Here is an 18,106-nt window from a genome sequence, read left to right as displayed (position 1 = left end):
CAACTGTAACGTTTTTTTTCCATATGACTTGAATGCAGCATCAACCAGAAGACAAACATGGCGACGCGCATTGGCATGGTCGCTAGAGTTGGAGGCACAGCACTGCACGCGTTAAAGCCTCCAACACGTCAATATGTAAGGCAGGGAACAACCTTATTCACTCCGCATCGCTTTTCCCACGGAGCCCGCAGCAGTTTGTACGAACATGTCCGTGAAGGCTACAGTGACAAGCCGGAGCTGGACATGCGACTTGTGTGTGAGGAGACCGACAAAGTCGTGGCCAATGTGGAGAGCAGGAAGGGCGACCTGCGGGGGGACGATGTCAGAGAAATTGTAAGATTTGTTTGCTTTGCTGCAAATATAGCGGATAGTGTTTGTGAGATTGAAACAATGCCAGGAGCAGAACGGTCACTACCTGTCCTAGTGGCACCATTGACACCATGTGAGTGGCACTGGCAGGTACAGGTAGTGTCAAACCACCTAGTGGCAGTTTGTGGAATCTCAGTAGCTAGTCACTAGTCAGTGTCCCAGTGGCACATCAGTGGCAGCTAGTAGCACGTCAGTGGAAGCTAGTGGCACGCACGTCAATGGCAGCTAGTGGCACTTCAGTGAAAGCTAATGGCAGCTAGTGGCACTTCAGTGAAAGCTAATGGCAGCTAGTGGCACTTCAGTGAAAGCTAATGGCAGCTAGTGGCACTTCAGTGAAAGCTAATGGCAGCTAGTGGCACTTCAGTGAAAGCTAATGGCAGCTAGTGGCATGTCAGTGGCAGCCTGTGACACCTTGTGGAAGGTAGTGGCACACTAGTCTTGACTCACTGGAAGCAGGCTACGGGGATAAGCTCTGCCATTGGCTCTGACCATTTCAGTCGGAGTGAAGGGAAATCCCTTTCCGTTCTCAAATGGCTCCGCTGCTGTGAAACAACATCATCTGACCCTGCCCTAGTTAACTGCAACTGCCAACAGAGCACCACAGGCAGCTGCCACTGACTAGCCACTGAGATGCCACAAACTCCCACAAGGTTACACGACCTGCCAGTGCCACTAGGATGATCCCGGGCTTACAGTGGGTTTACACATACGCCTAGAGCGACGCCTAAAGCCTAGGCATATAGGCATCGCTTCATGCACGCTAGGCGCCTATTTGCGTTCACACAGGACGCCACACTGAAGCCCCGCTCTGCGCTACGCTGATCACATGAGCAGCGGTTTTTTACACTTTTCAGATCTGATTTATAGCATGGGTGAGTCCTCTTTTTTATTGCAATGTGCAAGTGACGATGTCTGTCTATTTCCTGGCCGGCTGTAATTGTTATTTTCCCTCGGGTAATCATGTGACTATGAGTCATCAACACCATGAGTGATACATGCATTGAGACAGGGGGGGTATATATACATCTGACAGAAAAGACGTTAATAGAGGAACACATGAAGGACAGCTCTCCTACTATGCACTCGTTAATTCGCGCTCCACCCTCCCTTTTGGGCAAACTCGGTAGAAAATATGGCCCAAGTCCGTCAGAAACAACAGCCAGCTTGACAGTTCAGCGCGCCTAGACGCTGAAAAATAGAACAGACGCCTAACGGCCCGGCCACATCTACGCGTCGTTTGACGCGGGGCTGACGCTGCTGCCCATCCACTTTGTATTGGAACATGCTGCACGCGTCGTCTGGTCTCCCAGCATGCTTTGCGAGGCGTCGAGCAGCATGTTCCAATACAAAGTGGATGGGCAGCAGCGTCAGCCCCGCGTCAAACGACGCGTAGATGTGGCCGGGCCGTAAACGATAAATGCAGCGCAGCGTAGGCGCAGCGCGAGCGTGGCTTCAGCGCAGCGTGGCAGCGGTATGTGTGAACGCTCTCATCTGTTAACAAGGACGCCTAAATTTTATGCGTTGCTTAAAGCGTCACTCTAGGCGTATGTGTAAACCCGCCTGGAGACAACGGAGCAGAGCATCAGCTATTAGCCTGATATCCTTTCGAACTCTTTAAAAAATCATTACAAGTTAATCAGGAGAAATGCTTATATAATCAAATATTATTCATGTGACTCATGTGACTTTTTTTTACTCGTTGGGATTCACTCTTCAATTTGGCATACATACAAGTACAACAACACTTTTAAACCCGGTTTGCCTCATCCACCAAAAACAGTGTTTGGTAGCGAGCAGTGCGACCAGAGTCAGATCTTTTGAAATGAACGCTGCTTGTTGGATTGTATGCTGAATTGAAGAGTGGCTCCAAATGATATTGAGTCATGTTTTCATGTGGTCCCTATATGCAAGGCCAGATTTTAATAGCCAGATTTTTTAAGAGTTTGGAGTTTTTTAAGTTTTTTAAGATTGTAAGTAAAGCTAAATTTCACTTGAGTGTTTTTTCCCCACATTGATATCCGCAGCCCGCTCTACCTTGACACTGTTGTATGATCATATTCACTGTGTGTGTGCGTGCGCTTGTGTGTGTGTGTGTGTGTGTGTGTGTGCGACTTTGCGTGCTTGTGTGTGTGTGCGTGTGTGTGTGTGTGTGTGTGTGTGTGTGTGTGTGTGTGCTTGTGTGTGTGTGTGACTGTATTTGCCGGTTTCTATCTATCCATTGCAGGTGTGTGTGTGGCAGCAGCTCCAGGCAGTGAGGAAGGACATCTCTGATCTGGAGGCACAGAAGAAAGTTGTCAGTGACTCAGTCAGAGCGCTAGTGGTCAGTAAAGGTTCAATGTTATTAGTAGTCAATATGACTTATCACAATTGTCTTTGCTTACATGCAGTGCATTGATGGTAACATTCACAGTAGGACTGGCTATATATATATATATATATACTATATATATATATATATATATATATATATATATATATATATATATATATATATATATATATATTAGGCCTGTGAATCTTCACTGGCCTCACGATTCGATTCGATTACGATTCATCTGTCAATGATTCGATTCCACGATGCATCACGATGCATCTTGATACAGCTCCAACAGTATTGCAGCTCCAAGTATCAAATCCTCAATTTTCTGTACTATTATTGCACATGGCTACTTTTTCATTAATTAATACCAGCAGTCAGATAAATATCAAGTCCCTTTTTATGCCTCCGCCGGCGATAGCCAGGCCGGAGGCATTATGGATCCGGGTTGTCCGTCCGTACGGCCGTACGTCCGTCCGTACGATGTTTGTTAACGCGATATCTGAGGAACGCCTGGACGGAATTTCATCAAATTTGCCTCAAACATCGACTTAGACTCTACGATGATTTGATTAGATTTTGGTGATCAAAGGTCAAAGTTCAAGGTCACTGTGACCTCTCGAACGCCATTTTCAAGCTTGTTAACGTGATATCTCAGAAATGCCTTGACGGAATTTAATCAAACTTGTCTCAAACATCGACTTGGACTCAAGGATGAACTGATTAGATTTTGGTGGTCAAAGGTCAAAGGTCAAGGTCACTGTGACCTCTCGAATGCCATTTTCAAGCTTGTTAACACGATATCTCAGGAATGCCTTGACGGAATTTAATCAAACTTGTCTCAAACATGGACTTGGACTCAAGGATGAACTGATTACATTTTGGTGGTCAAAGGTCAAGGTCACTGTGACCTCTCAAACGCCATTTTCCAGCTTGTTAACGCCATATCTCATGAATACCTTGACGGAATTTCATCAAATTTGCCTCAAACATCTACTTAGACTCAAGGATGAACTGATTACATTTTGGTGGTCAAAAGTAAAAGGTCAAGGTCACTGTCACCTCTCGAACGCCATTTTCAAGCTTGTTAACGTGATATCTCAGGAATGCCTTGACGGAATTTAATCAAACTTGTCTCAAACATCGACTTGGACTCAAGGATGAACTGATTAAATTTTGCTGGTCAAAGGTCATGGTCACTGTGACCTCTCAAACGCCATTTTCCAGCTTGTTAACGCGATATCTCACGAATGCCTTGGCGGACTTTCATCAAATTTGCCTCAAACATCGCGTTAGACTCAAGGATGATCTGATTAGACTTTGGTGGTCAAAGTTCAAAGGTCAAGGTGAGCTCTCGAACGCCATTTTCAAGCTTGTTAACGCGATATCTCAGGAATGCCTTGACGGAATTTAATCAAACTTGTCTCAAACACCGACTTGGACTCAAGGATGAACTGATTTCATTTTGGTGGTCAAAGTTCAAGGTCACTGTGACCTCTCACACGCCCAATTTCCAAGCTCTGTAACGCAACATCACAGGAGCGCCTTGACGGAATCTCTTCCAATTTGCCTCAAATGGCGATTTGGACCCCAGAATGAACTAATGGCGGAGGCATAAGTCCGCGTTGCGGTCGTTCTAGTTTACTTTAAAGTGCTTTAAAATCTGAATGTCAACAGAAATTTAAACATAAACGATTCAACGATTCATCTGTCTTCGATTCGATTCACACGTCCGCATCGCGATGCATCGATTATACGATTAATTTTGACACCCCTAATATATATATATATATATTACTTAGGTGAATCGATTTTTTCCCCCACCCCTAGTATATATATATATATACTAGGGGTGGGGGAAAAAATCGATTCACCTAAGTATCGCGATTTTTAATGTCACGATTTTTTGGATCGATCTTTTATTCCAGAATCGATAATCGCAAATTAATTTTTTTTTTTTTTTTTTTTTTTTTTTTGGGTGCTTGCAGTCAGGCCACTCACTGAACAGCAGGCCAGGCGCCGCCTACTGGTTTACTAGTGGTTTTATTACTTTATTAGTTAGTCTGAAGTAATAATTACACTTCAGGGTTAAAGTGGGTGCATCTCATTGTAAAATTGGACTTCAAACGGCCCAAATCTGGCTTCAAACGGCCCAAATTTCACGCGCGTTGGCCCATATCGGCCTGGCCTGCTTGGTATCTAATGCCCGGCCTGAATTATGATCCCAGTCCGCCCCTGTTTTTAACTATATCGCCCAGCCCTACTCATGATATATAATATACAGTCTCTAGTGTATGATTCAACTTTTCCCATGTTCTAATCTTGTGTAAAAAAGCAAACAAACTGAAAAAATAAAAGAAAAAAATAAACAAAAATCGCAATAAATCGTAATATCGAATCGCAATAATCGTAGAATCGCAATACTTAAGAATCGCAATATAAATCGAATCGGCACCCAAGAATCGTGATAGTATCGAATCGGGAGATAAGTGAATCGCCACAGCCCTAATATATACTGTATATACAGCCTGGCACCAGAATGAGTTTTGTTTAGTCCTCTATGATAATAAATAATAATAGTATAAGCTTTATCCATACACTTGACATGTTCATAATCTCATCTTCACAGGACAACAATGACAAGAAAGCCCTTTCCAGTGTAAGTTCCACTTCTACTCATCCAAACTTGAACTCTTTCTGTGTGCGATTGAGTCAACCCATCTTGATGTAGTAAGTGGCGTGCGGGGGAACAGTGATGAGTCCTGGTTCTGTCTCGTGCAGCTTCCAGAGTACAACCAGGCCCGCCAGAGGGGCCGAGAGCTCCGCAGCAGACTGAGCCAGCTCTACCCCAGAGAGAGCGAGCTGGAGCAGGAACACTACGGACGAGCGCTGAGGCTGCCCAACACCACACACCCTGATGTGGTGAGGAGGACACACTGCTGCTGCTGCTGCTGCTATGGTTCTAGAAGCAAAACGGCATTGGCAAATTCTATATACAGAACATAATTAAAAAATGAACTCCGGCACGTTTTGGCATCTTGCCTTCCTCTGGGAGTAGAACTTGCCAGTGCAATGAAGGGATTTTTATTTTATTTTATTTTTTACTTTCAAGTTGAGTGCCTTGGCTTCTCCCATCCTCTTAAATGGAATATTTGTACGCACTGCCAAAGCGCACCTTCTTGCTTGGCACTGTTGATGGTTATTAAGAAGCACGCCCGTCCTATCGCCCTTGAGAATAAGTTCTTGTTTCCTTTTTCAGCCAATTGGAGATGAGAGCCAGGCGAGGGTGGTGGAGCTGGTGGGACAGAAGCCAGGTGATCAGTGTGTTCTGTTGAACTGATCTGAACTGTGGATGGATAGACATTTTAAAATGGAGATGAATCACTTGTAATGTCCTGTGCTTCACCCTCATGAATCCCAACATCCACCTTCTCTCCTCCTCCCTGCAGTGTTTGACTTCAAGCCCAGAGGCCATGTAGAGCTAGGAGAGGAGCTGGGGCTTATCAGACAGAGGTGAGTAAGACTCTGGGTTTTGTTCTCCAATAGGCTCCTCCATTTTATTATGCCTCCGCCGGCGATAGCCAGGCCAGAGGCATTATGGTTTCGGGTTGTCCGTCCGTCCGATATTTGTTAACGCGATATCTGAGGAACGCCTTGACGGAATTTCATCAAATTTGCCTCAAACGTCGACTTGGACTCAAGGATGAGCTGATTAGATTTTAGTGGTCAAAGGTCAAGGTCGCTGTGACCTCACAAACACCATTTTCAAGCTCGGTAACGCCATACCTCAGTAACACCTTGAGGGAATTTCTTCACATTTTGCTCAAACGTCAAAGTCTGGACAGACATGGATGTCGACTGCTCACTTGGTGGTGGAGGCATATATGCGCGGTGCGGTCGTTCTAGTTTTCTCCTTGCTCTACTAGTGTCTCTCTCCATTCTATAGGACGAATCAGCGTGACGTCACTAGTTGCCACCCAGAAATGCGGAACCCCGTGGCAGTTGATAGTATGAGTTGTGCCAAACAAACGTTAATATCTTCAAAAACGATACATCACATCGCTTATATTTTGACATTCTGAGTGAGAGCAGAAGTAGCTCAAGAGTTTGATGTATAATATATGCATGTCGTGTTAAAGTTGTGTGAACTGTCGCAGTTTTTAAAAATGTAAACAGAGTTAGGCCGGCTAGAGTGAGACATGCAAGCCTCGCGCCACTTGGGCTCCATAGGGTTCCATTGCTGTTGCCACCCAGTGACGCCGTTTGTTTACCAAAATGCTGCTCGGCTGATCCCTTGTATTCCTCTGGCCCATTTGCTCACACACTCATCAAGCAATTTCTTACTAATGCATATATATATATGCATTTTTTCCCCCCAAGCTGTGCAGTGATGTAAGGGTCCCACGCAAGACCGACCTCCCTCTCAAAACACCCCAATCGAAAAATGAATTATCCATCCGATTATGGAAAATTCTGTAATATTCCATCTTTTATTACAGTTGATTCCATTTTTATTACAGAAATTCCATGATTCCGTCCATTTTTTCTGTTTTGCGGAAATCATATGGCCCTACCAAAGTGTCATCCGCTTCCAGGTTTGACGTGTTGCATTTCTGAGATGCTTTTCTGCTCCCCGCTGAGTTCAGGGCCGCCCAGGCCCGGGACAATGATCCCATATGGCCCCACCCCTCCTCCATCCAATTCAATTAGACAATTGAAGGTCCCTCCAGCACCCCCCCCCCCCCCCCCCCCTGCTGGTCCCATGGCCCGGGCCGGGACAACTGACCCAGTTGCCCCCCTGTCCGCTGCCTTTCTGTCAGCTCCAGTCTGGCCATTCTCCTCTGACTGCTCTCATCAACAGGGCCTTTCTGTCTGCACAACTGCTGCTCACTGAATGTTTTTTCTTTTCTTTTTTCGCACCATTCACATTCAGTGTCAACTCTGGAGACTGTTGTGTTGTATGTTAAAATCCCAGGACGTCAGCAGCTTCAGAAATACTCAAATCTGCCACCAAACCCATGGTCAAAGTCACAGAGATCACATTTGTCTCCATTCTGATGTTTGACGTGAACATTATCTGAAGCTGCTGACCTGTATCTCCATGATCCTATGCATTGCACTGTTGCCACATGATTGGCTGAATGGATCGTTGCATGAATAAGCAGGTACCCAGCTGTTCCTAATAAAGTGCTCAGTGAGTGTATATTTCCCTTCATGTTTTCAGCTTCACAAGTCCAACGCCCTTTTTTATAGTTGGCTGCCAACTATGATAGGTGTGATAACACAAATACAAAAGTAGATGTTCTGTTCGCCACCGTTGAGTGTGTACCTAACTTGCATGTTTTTCCCATTTAGCCCCATGTCTCCTGGGGTTTGTATTGGCAACTGTCTGTAATACTGTACCTCACTAACCTGAATACTACAAGCCCTTTGAATAGATACTTGAACTGCAGCGCTTCAGTCATTGCTTCCACGCACGTAACATACTCATCAACACACAATACATTACTTTACCTCTGAAGCCCACCAAACAGGTATACAAGAATGTGCTCTCCCTCAGGCGTTAGGCCCAGTGTGTATATCTGTCATTAGCCAATAACTTTTGCACGAGGTGCGTCTACTTTGTCTAGATGAGACATGTACAGTTAGAACACAAACGCATAGACCATCTAAACTCAGCTTCACTGCATTTGTATTCACAGAATGGAGTTTGCCACCTTTGTAGCCTGACGTGTAAATTCATACTATATAAGAAGTATCAAACTGATGTAATTTATATGGGGAAAGTGTCTTTTTAAGGTGAAAAAAATCTATTTATTTTTCTTGTTTCCCAACTGGAAGTCATTTTTGTTTACCATGACATCACTCGTTCGTTCCTGTTCTACATCATATGAGCAATACTTCTGTCTCTAACTAGCTCTTTGATCATTCTGTAATATTTGAGTCAGTTTAATATCTCTTACGTGGATATTGGTAATAAAGCGATAAACCCTTCCTTCATGCTTGTGTTGTATGTCTGTCCCTCTGTCCCCTCTCCCAGGCGTCTGGCTCATGTGTCCCTCTGTCCCCTCTCCCAGGCGTCTGGCTCATGTGTCCCTCTGTCCCCTCTCCCAGAGTTCTGGCTCATGTGTCCCTCTGTCCCCTCTCCCAGGCGTCTGGCTCATGTGTCCCTCTGTCCCCTCTCCCAGGCGTCTGGCTCATGTGTCCCTCTGTCCCCTCTCCCAGGCGTCTGGCTCATGTGTCCCTCTGTCCCCTCTCCCAGAGTTCTGGCTCATGTGTCCCTCTGTCCCCTCTCCCAGGCGTCTGGCTCATGTGTCCCTCTGTCCCCTCTCCCAGGCGTCTGGCTCATGTGTCCCTCTGTCCCCTCTCCCAGGCATCTGGCTCATGTGTCCCTCTGTCCCCTCTCCCAGGCGTCTGGCTCATGTGTCCCTCTGTCCCCTCTCCCAGAGTTCTGGCTCATGTGTCCCTCTGTCCCCTCTCCCAGGCATCTGGCTCATGTGTCCCTCTGTCCCCTCTCCCAGGCGTCTGGCTCATGTGTCCCTCTGTCCCCTCTCCCAGAGTTCTGGCTCATGTGTCCCTCTGTCCCCTCTCCCAGGCGTCTGGCTCATGTGTCCCTCTGTCCCCTCTCCCAGGCGTCTGGCTCATGTGTCCCTCTGTCCCCTCTCCCAGGCGTCTGGCTCATGTGTCCCTCTGTCCCCTCTCCCAGGCATCTGGCTCATGTGTCCCTCTGTCCCCTCTCCCAGGCGTCTGGCTCATGTGTCCCTCTGTCCCCTCTCCCAGAGTTCTGGCTCATGTGTCCCTCTGTCCCCTCTCCCAGGCATATGGCTCATGTCTCCCTCTGTCCCCTCTCCCAGGCGTCTGGCTCATGTGTCCGGCCACAGGTCGTACTATCTGAGGGGAGCGGGGGCAAGACTACAGACCGCTCTGCAGAACTTTGCCCTGGACACACTGCAGCGACGGGTAACGTGTGTGTGTGTGTGTGTGTGTGTGTGTGTGTGTGTGTGTGTGTGTGTGTGTGTGTGTGTGTGTGTGTGTGTGTGTGTGTGTGTGTGTGTGTGTGTGTGTGTGTGTGTGTGTGTGTGTGTGTGTGTGTGTGTAAACCTGAGATAGAAAGTCAGTGGAAATGACTGGATAGCATCAAGTTCCTCAAGCCTGTGTTTTCTCTTTTGTCTTCTGCAGGGCTTCGTTCCCTTGGTTGTACCTGACATGCTGAAGGGGGCGGTGTTTGTAAGTCAAAGCTCACTTATTCTTCACTCTCGTTTGGTTTTAGTCTATCTGTGTTGTCACAATAGCAGAATTTTGACTTCAATACCAATACTAAGTTTTAGGGTTGTAAGAACACGCGCACACGAATCCGACACTTGGTCCTTTGCCGCATGTCCCCCCCCCCCCCCCCTCGCTCTCCTAACCTTGACTGTCAGCCTACTATCCTATCCACTAAAGCATTGGTTCCCAAACTGTGGTCCGCGGAGCCCTGCCTGGTGGTCCGCCAGAGAATTGCAAAAAAAACAAAAAGGCACTGAACAGTGCAAGTCTTCTACAGGGATATTATGGTCAACTTAAAACTGAGATGAAAAAGACTAGTTAAAAAAAGAAATCAAATCAAGGAAATTTCTCTGGCATTTCTACTCTTCTTTTTTTGCTGTAGTGAAAATGTACCGAACCATGGCACCACTGTCGTATCGAACCCAACTGTGACTTTTGTGAACCATTACTCCCCTACCTAATATCTAAACATTAGATATGACTAAAGATGCGTTAACAAACAAGAAAACCTGTCAAGCGTGTCAACACTACTTATTTTAACCTCTTGCAGGAGGATGTTACACATTGAACATTCATAAATTAAATAGCAAATTCCATCTTTCCAACAGTACCACATTTCAGTTATCCTGCCAAAACTAATATACATATGGTGCCAAATTCAGACATGATGCTTTGAAAGACCCAAGCACCTTTAACTAACGCTCCCTCCCTCCCTCCCCCTGTCCCTCTCTCTGTCTCCTCCCCGGGTCCCTTTCCCGGTCTCCTCCCTTCCTCCCTCCGTCCCTCTCTCTCTCCTCCCTCTGCAGGAGGGTTGTGGGATGCAGCCTAACGCCCATCAGTCCCAGGTCTACTCCCTGGACCCGGTGCGTTTCCCTGACCTCAACCTGGCTGGAACCGGAGAGGTCGGGGTGGCAGGTAAAACTCCACCTCTCACTACTATTAACACATTGAGTGCCAGCCGTTTTTTCAATCCTGTAGGTAAGTTGTGCCAGGTTTTTTTTTGAGGATTCTGGCTCATTTTACAAGAGCCGAGGATTCTTTTCTGTTAAGACTTCGTGAACACCAATCATCTAAAAAGAACTAATAGAATGTGTGCTTTCTCTGTCTAAAAGAGTTAGTTTGCAGAGTTAGTAGTTATGTAGATATTAGCCGTTGAGTACAGCATGGTTTCAGAGATTTTCAGAGAGTTTAGAGATAAATGGATTTTTAGAACCACCTCACGTGCCTGTGATTATGGGTGCCCTTGGGCAAGTCTGTATACTGTATTGTGTGTGTGTGTGTGTGTGTGTGTGTGTGTGTGTGTTCGCGCGTTGCTCCGCGGCTCTGAGAGGAAGAGATCTCTGTCCGTTCTTTGCCCCCACAGCGTGTCTGTCTCCCACTCTGTGTGCTCTCTCTCTCTCTCTCTCTCTCTCTCTCTCTCTCTCTCTCTCTCTCTCTCTCTCTCTCTCTCTCTCTCCTCTCTCTCTCTCTCGGGACTAGAGAGAGAGAGAGAGAGAGAGAGAGAGAGAGAGTGTGTGTGTGTCTCCAAACTCCTCCCTCCGTCTGTGCTGCGGAGGGAGGAGGCTCCGCGGCCGCTCTCGGGCACTCTGGACTGTAAAACTGGCTCGTTCGTTTCTTGAGGTGTCGGCTGAGAGCTTTGAAGAAGCTTTTGCGATTCTGGTCTTATTTATGCGCAAAGGTACTCGAGTGTGTGTGTGTGCGCGCGCGCGCGCGCGTGTGTGTGTGTGTGTGAAATCGAAAGAGTTTTCGCCCAGCTATTTCCTTGAAAATTAGACTGGCTTTCCAGCGGACCCGTGGCTGTGGCTTTCTCTCTGTCTGGAGAGAACTGTCGCCACTTAGTGGTCGGTAAAATAGATTATACACATTCTCTTCCTCCAATATTGATATAGAAGACGTAAAAGGGGTTGATTGATGTCCCACCGTCAAAAAAAAAAAATGTTTATGTAAGACGAGATATCTCGTCTTTGGCACTCAACGGGTGGATTATGTAAGACGAGATATCTCGTCCATGGCACTCAAGGTGTTAACACATTCAGTGCCAGCGACGCCATATGGCGTCATTAGAAATTTACCGTAGAGTGCCAGCGACGCCAAATGGCGTCAATAACTCGATTTTTTTTTTTTGACGGGGGGGTGTCGATCTATGCCTCTTACATCGCCTCTTACAGTATCAGAGGTATTGAATGTGTCTAACCTATTTTACAGAACCCTTAGGTGGCGACAGCGCTCTCCAGATGAGAGAACGTGGAGTGAAACACACAGAAGAAGTCATTGGGGGGAAGGAAATCGCATCGCATCCGTCCGTATGCAGCGGCTTCATTGAAGCAACGTTTAGCTGTGCCCCTGCAGCAGCCAATCTGCTATCACAATTGCGCACCTCGGTGTCCGCTGCAACAGCCTCCGTGTCCCCTGCAACACCCATTTGCATGATCAGCCGTGGATTTGTTATTATTCTCAACTCGAAGCATGGGAGCTGGTACACGCGGCTGTAAAAAAGCAGGATCTAGCAGACTTTTTCAGTGCTGAGCACAGGCAGGGAAAACAGCAGAGCAGAGAGACACTCCTCCCACAACGGGGGGGGGGGGGAGGAGGAGGGGGGGAGGTGGGCACGCAGAGCCAAGTACACAACACAGACCCAGACAGCAGGACAGGGTTGGCAAACGCAAGCCAGAATATCCGATGCCCACCAGCAGCAAAAGATCAGCAAGAAGCTGCAACCAGCAGCGCATGCAGGCGCCAGCGCTGCTGGTTTCAGCTAAAAATATTATTCTTCCAAACAAAATTCCCTTGCCTTCACTGTTTTATTGAAGGAAATTATTTTTGAGGTGTGACTACATCAGAAAATTAGCTTCAGACTCAGTGAATGTGCTTGAAATGCTGCATTTCACAAAAGGCGGAATAACTCAGCTTCTAATTTGAAAAGTGTCTTTTTGCTCGAAACAGCCTATCTTCTCCGGCTCATAACTAAAGAACGGAAAATGGGATCAATAAACTTTTTTTTGCAGGTGATAGAAGAGAGTCTCATCGTTATTTGTGCGTGTTCAGTGTTTACATAGTAATTATTAAAGAAATTATATGACTGTTTTAAAATGCATTGCGGCCTATGTGGCACAGCAAGCAACCTTTTGCCCAAGGGCCGTGGCACTGAAAGTGTTAATACTCCTTCACATTAGAATCTGCCTGAGACTTGTGAAGGCTGTGTAGATGAGTTCTCTTGTCCTTGTTACAGTACCCACTGGTCACCACTAGAGGTCGATAAGGGTCATAAATGACTATTCATGTTATATGAAGTAAGTAGATATCTGATGTGTCTCTGTCTGTTCTAGGTTATTTCATGGACCATGCAGTGAACTGGAAGGACCTGCCTGTCAGGTGAGAAGCCCTTCCTGTGCTGGCTGGGTGTCGATGGAGGGTCATATGAGACTAATCCTACACAACATCTCCCTCTGCAGGACGGTGTGCAGCAGCACATGCTACAGAGCAGAGACAGACGCTGGCAGAGAGACGTGGGGGCTCTACAGAGTTCATCACTTCAACAAGGTGATGAGAAACACAACTCTATAATCGATACACTAGAGCAGGCCTATTCACAGGCCACATCCAGCTATGTGACTCTGAAGTGTGTGTGTGTGTGTGTGTGTGTGTGTGTGTGTGTGTGTGTGTGTGTGTGTGTGTGTGTGTGTGTGTGTGTGTGTGTGTGGTCCAGATAGAGATGTTTGGGGTGACAGCAGATGAGACGGGGAACGAGAGCTCTCAACTCCTGGATGAGTTTGTCTCCCTGCAGAAGGAGATCTTCTCCTCGCTTGAACTACACTACAGGTCAGCACACACACACACACACACACATAGAATGCATACTCAGACACTAACCATCTCCTCCATATACTGGTGCCAGTTGTGTCTTGAATATGAGATGTAAGTGGTAATGTACATGTGTGTTTTCCTGGCAGAGTCCTGGACATGCCGACACAGGAGCTAGGCCCTCCAGCCTATAGGAAGTATGATATGGAAGCCTGGATGCCTGGGAGGAGCAGCTATGGAGAGGTCAGCCTCGTGATGTCACTGTCACCTGGACCTTCACTGTTCTCAGACCTGTAGTGATATTCTACTGATATATGAGAAGTGTTGGTACCTGCTTTATTTTAAGGTTCATTTGACAGGCTTTACCTGCCAGCTTTACACCACCCTGACCTAATAAAATATATGGGTAAATATGGCTCCAGTGTGAATGGAAGACCATAACAGAATGGTTCACCCCCAAAATCAAAACTCAGTCTTTATCTGCTCACCCCCATATCAGTTGAAATGCCATTAAAGTTGGTACACATCAACTTCACACAGCACGTTGGCCCCCGCAGTTTCATCTCAGCCTGCTAACAAACTATTAAAGTTAATGGGACCATCTTTTTGTAGCTCCAAAACAGCATAAAATGCACTTTTGAGCATTGTCAGTGAGGAGATTATTGGACTTTTGGACCCACAGGGCGATCATTTGGCTACAAAACACTTGCATTATGGCCCACAAGCTGTTTGGAGAAATTTGATCGACATTTTCTTCTGCTTTTATTTGGAGCTGTGAAAAGATGACACTGCTAACTTGGGTAGTTAGGGGGAAGGTTGAGATGGGACCATTACTGTATACCTTCCTTTGGTCCTACAAGCTTGAATTGCGTTTCGACTGCCATGGGCGTGAGTGGGAATTTTCATTTGATGGTGAGCTATTCCTTTAACCTGGCACTGTTGCTGTAGCCATCATACTCCACTAGGCCGCTTGTATTTTGCTGCTGATTGTGCATTTGCCTGGCGGATCTCCTCCTCCATATAACAGATTTCCAGCGGGTCCAACTGCACAGACTACCAGAGCAGACGCCTCCACATCCTGTACGAGAGCCAGGAGGGCAGTCTGCAGTACGCCCACACGGTGAGACCAGACACGCCAGTGCTGCTCTACCTTCTCACTGCTTCATGTCCCGGTGGGTTAAATCCTCTATGATATAACGTATGTCCTCCTCTAGGTGAACGCTACAGCCTGCGCCATCCCCCGAACCATCATCGCTATCCTGGAGACTCACCAGACCAAAGTAAGACACCAACGTGTATGCACTCATGCACATTATGTTGTTAGTATTTGTATGCTAAATATAGTGTATTTAACTAGGAATGTTGAATGGGAAGATCACATTTCAATCAAATGTCCTGTATGATGTATGATTGGGGAGAAAACGTGAGAAGAACCCGAAAATACTTGGGGAAAAACAAATAAACATTGCATCAAAGTAATGAAGTTATTTTACACTTGCTTTAGGCAGATTGTCTCCTGTGTACAAGGCATTAGGTGGTGTATCAGAACATTACCATTACCACACTTTTTTTTTTTTTTTTTTCCCCAATACTAATCAGTTATTTGAAAGACACACACTGTGTGTGTGCGTGTAATGTATTTGATTTATTTTTCATGGATTTGCTTCAACCCAGCTGATGGGAACGCACCTAATTCCCGTTTAATTTTTTGCGATGTCTCCAAAGTTTGCTTGAAAGTCACTTGACAGTTGGGTGAAAACAAAAACAGAGCCAGTGAGATTGATAATACTGACCTATCTTGGCACCCCCCCCAACCCCCCCTCCATCCCCCCCCTCCGTTCTCTCCATCCAGGAAGGAACAGTGCGTGTCCCCCGAGCCTTGCAGCCTTATTTGGGTCTAGAAGTGATTGAGAAGCCTAAGTACACTCCACTGAAATACATTGGACCCAACCAGCCCATCCGTCCGCCCAGGCCCGCTCCCAAGACCAGATGACACACACACACGTGCGCGCGCTAGTACTGTGCCACCACCCTCACCCACCCACAAACATCAAAACATCCCAAGGTGGGAGCCAGTTCATGCTCAACCTAGTCAAGTCAGAAAGTGGATATTTGAAGCATGAAGCATAATTGCGGTCTCGGCTGACTTTTTGAGTTGCGCGTGAATTGAGTTCATCCCTGTTTGGAGGTGGTAACGGATCCGACCTCAACTCAACGGAAGCCTCCCATCTCTCCGCTGGTTTACTATCGCTGTAAATATATTTATGTGTTTTGTCAAACAACATGACATTGTCAGTTTCAAGTTGAATGTCTGCTGTCGTCATGGGGAGAGGAATAAATATTGAGAGCCAGAGTTCCTTTCAGTCCCTTTGTTGCTTTACTGCTTCACATGTTCTGTTCTTTACATGAGGATTCCATGGAGGAAGTCTGAACGTTTTGCTATCATTTTCAGTGAAGGTCATCAACACACACACACTCACTGCTGTACTGTTGTGACCTTGAGAAGGCTAGAGGTGGTGATAGTGATGTTTGCAACTAACTGAATATCTCCCAGCAGGGTTTCCCCAAGCCATTTCAGCACCCAAAAATAAATTCATATTAGACCACAGACCCCATTTACCAATATGCAGGATTATTACAGTCATAATCTGTTAGGATGACGTCACCATTCCTACGTTGACGTCGTCATTCCTACTATGATGTCATCGATCACTGATGATGTCATGATCCACCTGTGATCCACCTGTGATCCACCTGTGTCTCCACCAAGTGTCTCAATCATGCCTCGCTGGTGATGTCATAACACATGTGATGTCATAACACAGGTGATGTCATATTCGGGTCTATAAGGGCCTGCTCCTGCAGGCCTTGGCCAGTGATTGATAGATTCTCATCAAGGATCATAACAATCTCAATTATCTCTGCAACCGTTCCCAAAACCTCGAACAGTGCAGCCCCAGCCATCAAGTTCCACAACACCCCAGCTTCATCAACTACCCGCGAATAGATCCACATGTCTACCACCGATCCTGACATAATCCAGGGTGAGCATTCATTCAGAAGCCCCTCTCAGATGTCAAAAGAACAATTTTCTAAATCACAAACATTAATATTGTGTCGCAAGGAATCCCCTCTGCTCAGGTTTAGACACAGTGTATGGGCACATATAGAGACACATAGATACAGTACATATAGGGAGCTTCTGATAAGAACAGCCATCTTCATACATTCTCTCATCAGGGTTACTGTCCCTGTGTGATTGGCCATTTAGTCAGGCCTCGCTCACAGAGTTGGCATGCGGCCTCTAGTCTCTCTCACCCCAGAGGGTTTTCATTGCTGATTGCAACTCTGCTCAGCTGTGTGCTGCTCCACTCTGGAGCTCTCCATGGTGCTGAACCTAGGTTGAGGCCTTTTGGCCACTAATTAGATGTTTTTGCCATTTAGTTGGCACTAATTAGGCTATACCTAATTCAGGAGTCCTTTAGGTCACCCACAGTGGTCCTCTTATAAAAATCACCCCGATCGCAGTAAAATAGCATAACTGTGGCCGAACAATTTCTGCTCACACACAGACACTTGACATTCTTATATGATTTATGGAGTGATTTTGCTGTGGACCTCCCAGAACCCCCATAAGAACCTGTGGTGTTCCTCAGACCCCACTTTGGAAACCACTATATATCCTATAGATCCTATATAATAAATACACCTGAAGATACAAAGGTGTCAGATGAACGTGTTTAACTTAAAAAAAATTGCATGCAGCTTACTGATGACATTGTTGCAGGAAAGCTACTTGAGTTTTCTGGCACCTTAACGAGGCATTGATCTGGTCTCAGTCACCTGACACCACACACACACACACACACACACACACACTGCTCAGCTCCACCTCGCTCGACTCGGCGGGTGTGTGTGCGTGTGTCGGGAAGCTCCTGCCGTTATTTCAAGGTTATCCTGTGCAGGCAGGGTCGGTCCTATGGGGATTTTAATATTTGCAGTTTTCCTCTGGACTGCCGTCGGAGGTAAGGCTACAGTAGGCTAATGGTCTCTAGACTTTATTATGGTAAAGACGCTTCAATATGAAATAACGGCTACACATTTCGAGTAGCCAGTCAATGCGCTCAGTTAATACGCCGGTGGCGAGCCTCAAATATTTCATACAATATTGTGATAGACCCGCAGCTGAGCTCATTTGAAGCCACACATCGTGATTCCCCTCCAGCCGTGGAAGCATTTGTGTTATGTAACCAGTCTTAGAATAAACAGTAACGGAACATGGATGCGTTGCCACTGTCCTCAATAGTAGATGCGTGGTAGCCTAACAATCACGAACACGAACACCCCATGTAA

General features: G+C 46.4%; 1 protein-coding gene across 2 annotated transcripts in view; it reads left to right on the top strand.

Moving 5' to 3' along the window:
- Window positions 1-57: 57 nt before the first annotated feature.
- sars2 (seryl-tRNA synthetase 2, mitochondrial) overlaps window positions 58-18,106 on the top strand; it is a gene marked incomplete at its 5' end in the record, with an annotated part of 21,188 nt that continues 3,139 nt past the window's right edge. Inside the window, 16 exons of one of the 2 annotated variants that reach the window (XM_083637665.1) lie at window positions 58-333; window positions 2,594-2,689; window positions 5,316-5,345; window positions 5,468-5,608; window positions 5,946-6,000; window positions 6,136-6,199; window positions 9,541-9,646; window positions 9,866-9,913; window positions 10,759-10,867; window positions 13,279-13,324; window positions 13,405-13,492; window positions 13,659-13,771; window positions 13,903-13,996; window positions 14,781-14,873; window positions 14,968-15,033; window positions 15,606-16,063. In XM_083637665.1, coding sequence (XP_083493791.1) covers window positions 58-333; window positions 2,594-2,689; window positions 5,316-5,345; window positions 5,468-5,608; window positions 5,946-6,000; window positions 6,136-6,199; window positions 9,541-9,646; window positions 9,866-9,913; window positions 10,759-10,867; window positions 13,279-13,324; window positions 13,405-13,492; window positions 13,659-13,771; window positions 13,903-13,996; window positions 14,781-14,873; window positions 14,968-15,033; window positions 15,606-15,746 — 1,566 coding nt within the window. In that variant the 3' untranslated portion in view covers window positions 15,747-16,063. Of the gene's footprint in view, window positions 334-2,593; window positions 2,690-5,315; window positions 5,346-5,467; window positions 5,609-5,945; window positions 6,001-6,135; window positions 6,200-9,540; window positions 9,647-9,865; window positions 9,914-10,758; window positions 10,868-13,278; window positions 13,325-13,404; window positions 13,493-13,658; window positions 13,772-13,902; window positions 13,997-14,780; window positions 14,874-14,967; window positions 15,034-15,605; window positions 16,064-18,106 lie in introns of those variants that run through there. The other variant, XR_014552740.1, reaches the window with a different exon arrangement.

This window comes from Poromitra crassiceps, assembly GCF_964638095.1.
Source record: "Poromitra crassiceps genome assembly, chromosome: 5".
Classification (NCBI taxonomy): Eukaryota; Metazoa; Chordata; class Actinopteri; order Beryciformes; family Melamphaidae; genus Poromitra; species Poromitra crassiceps.
Note: the sequence above shows the minus strand (reverse complement) of the source record. Positions and strands in the feature narration are given on the sequence as shown.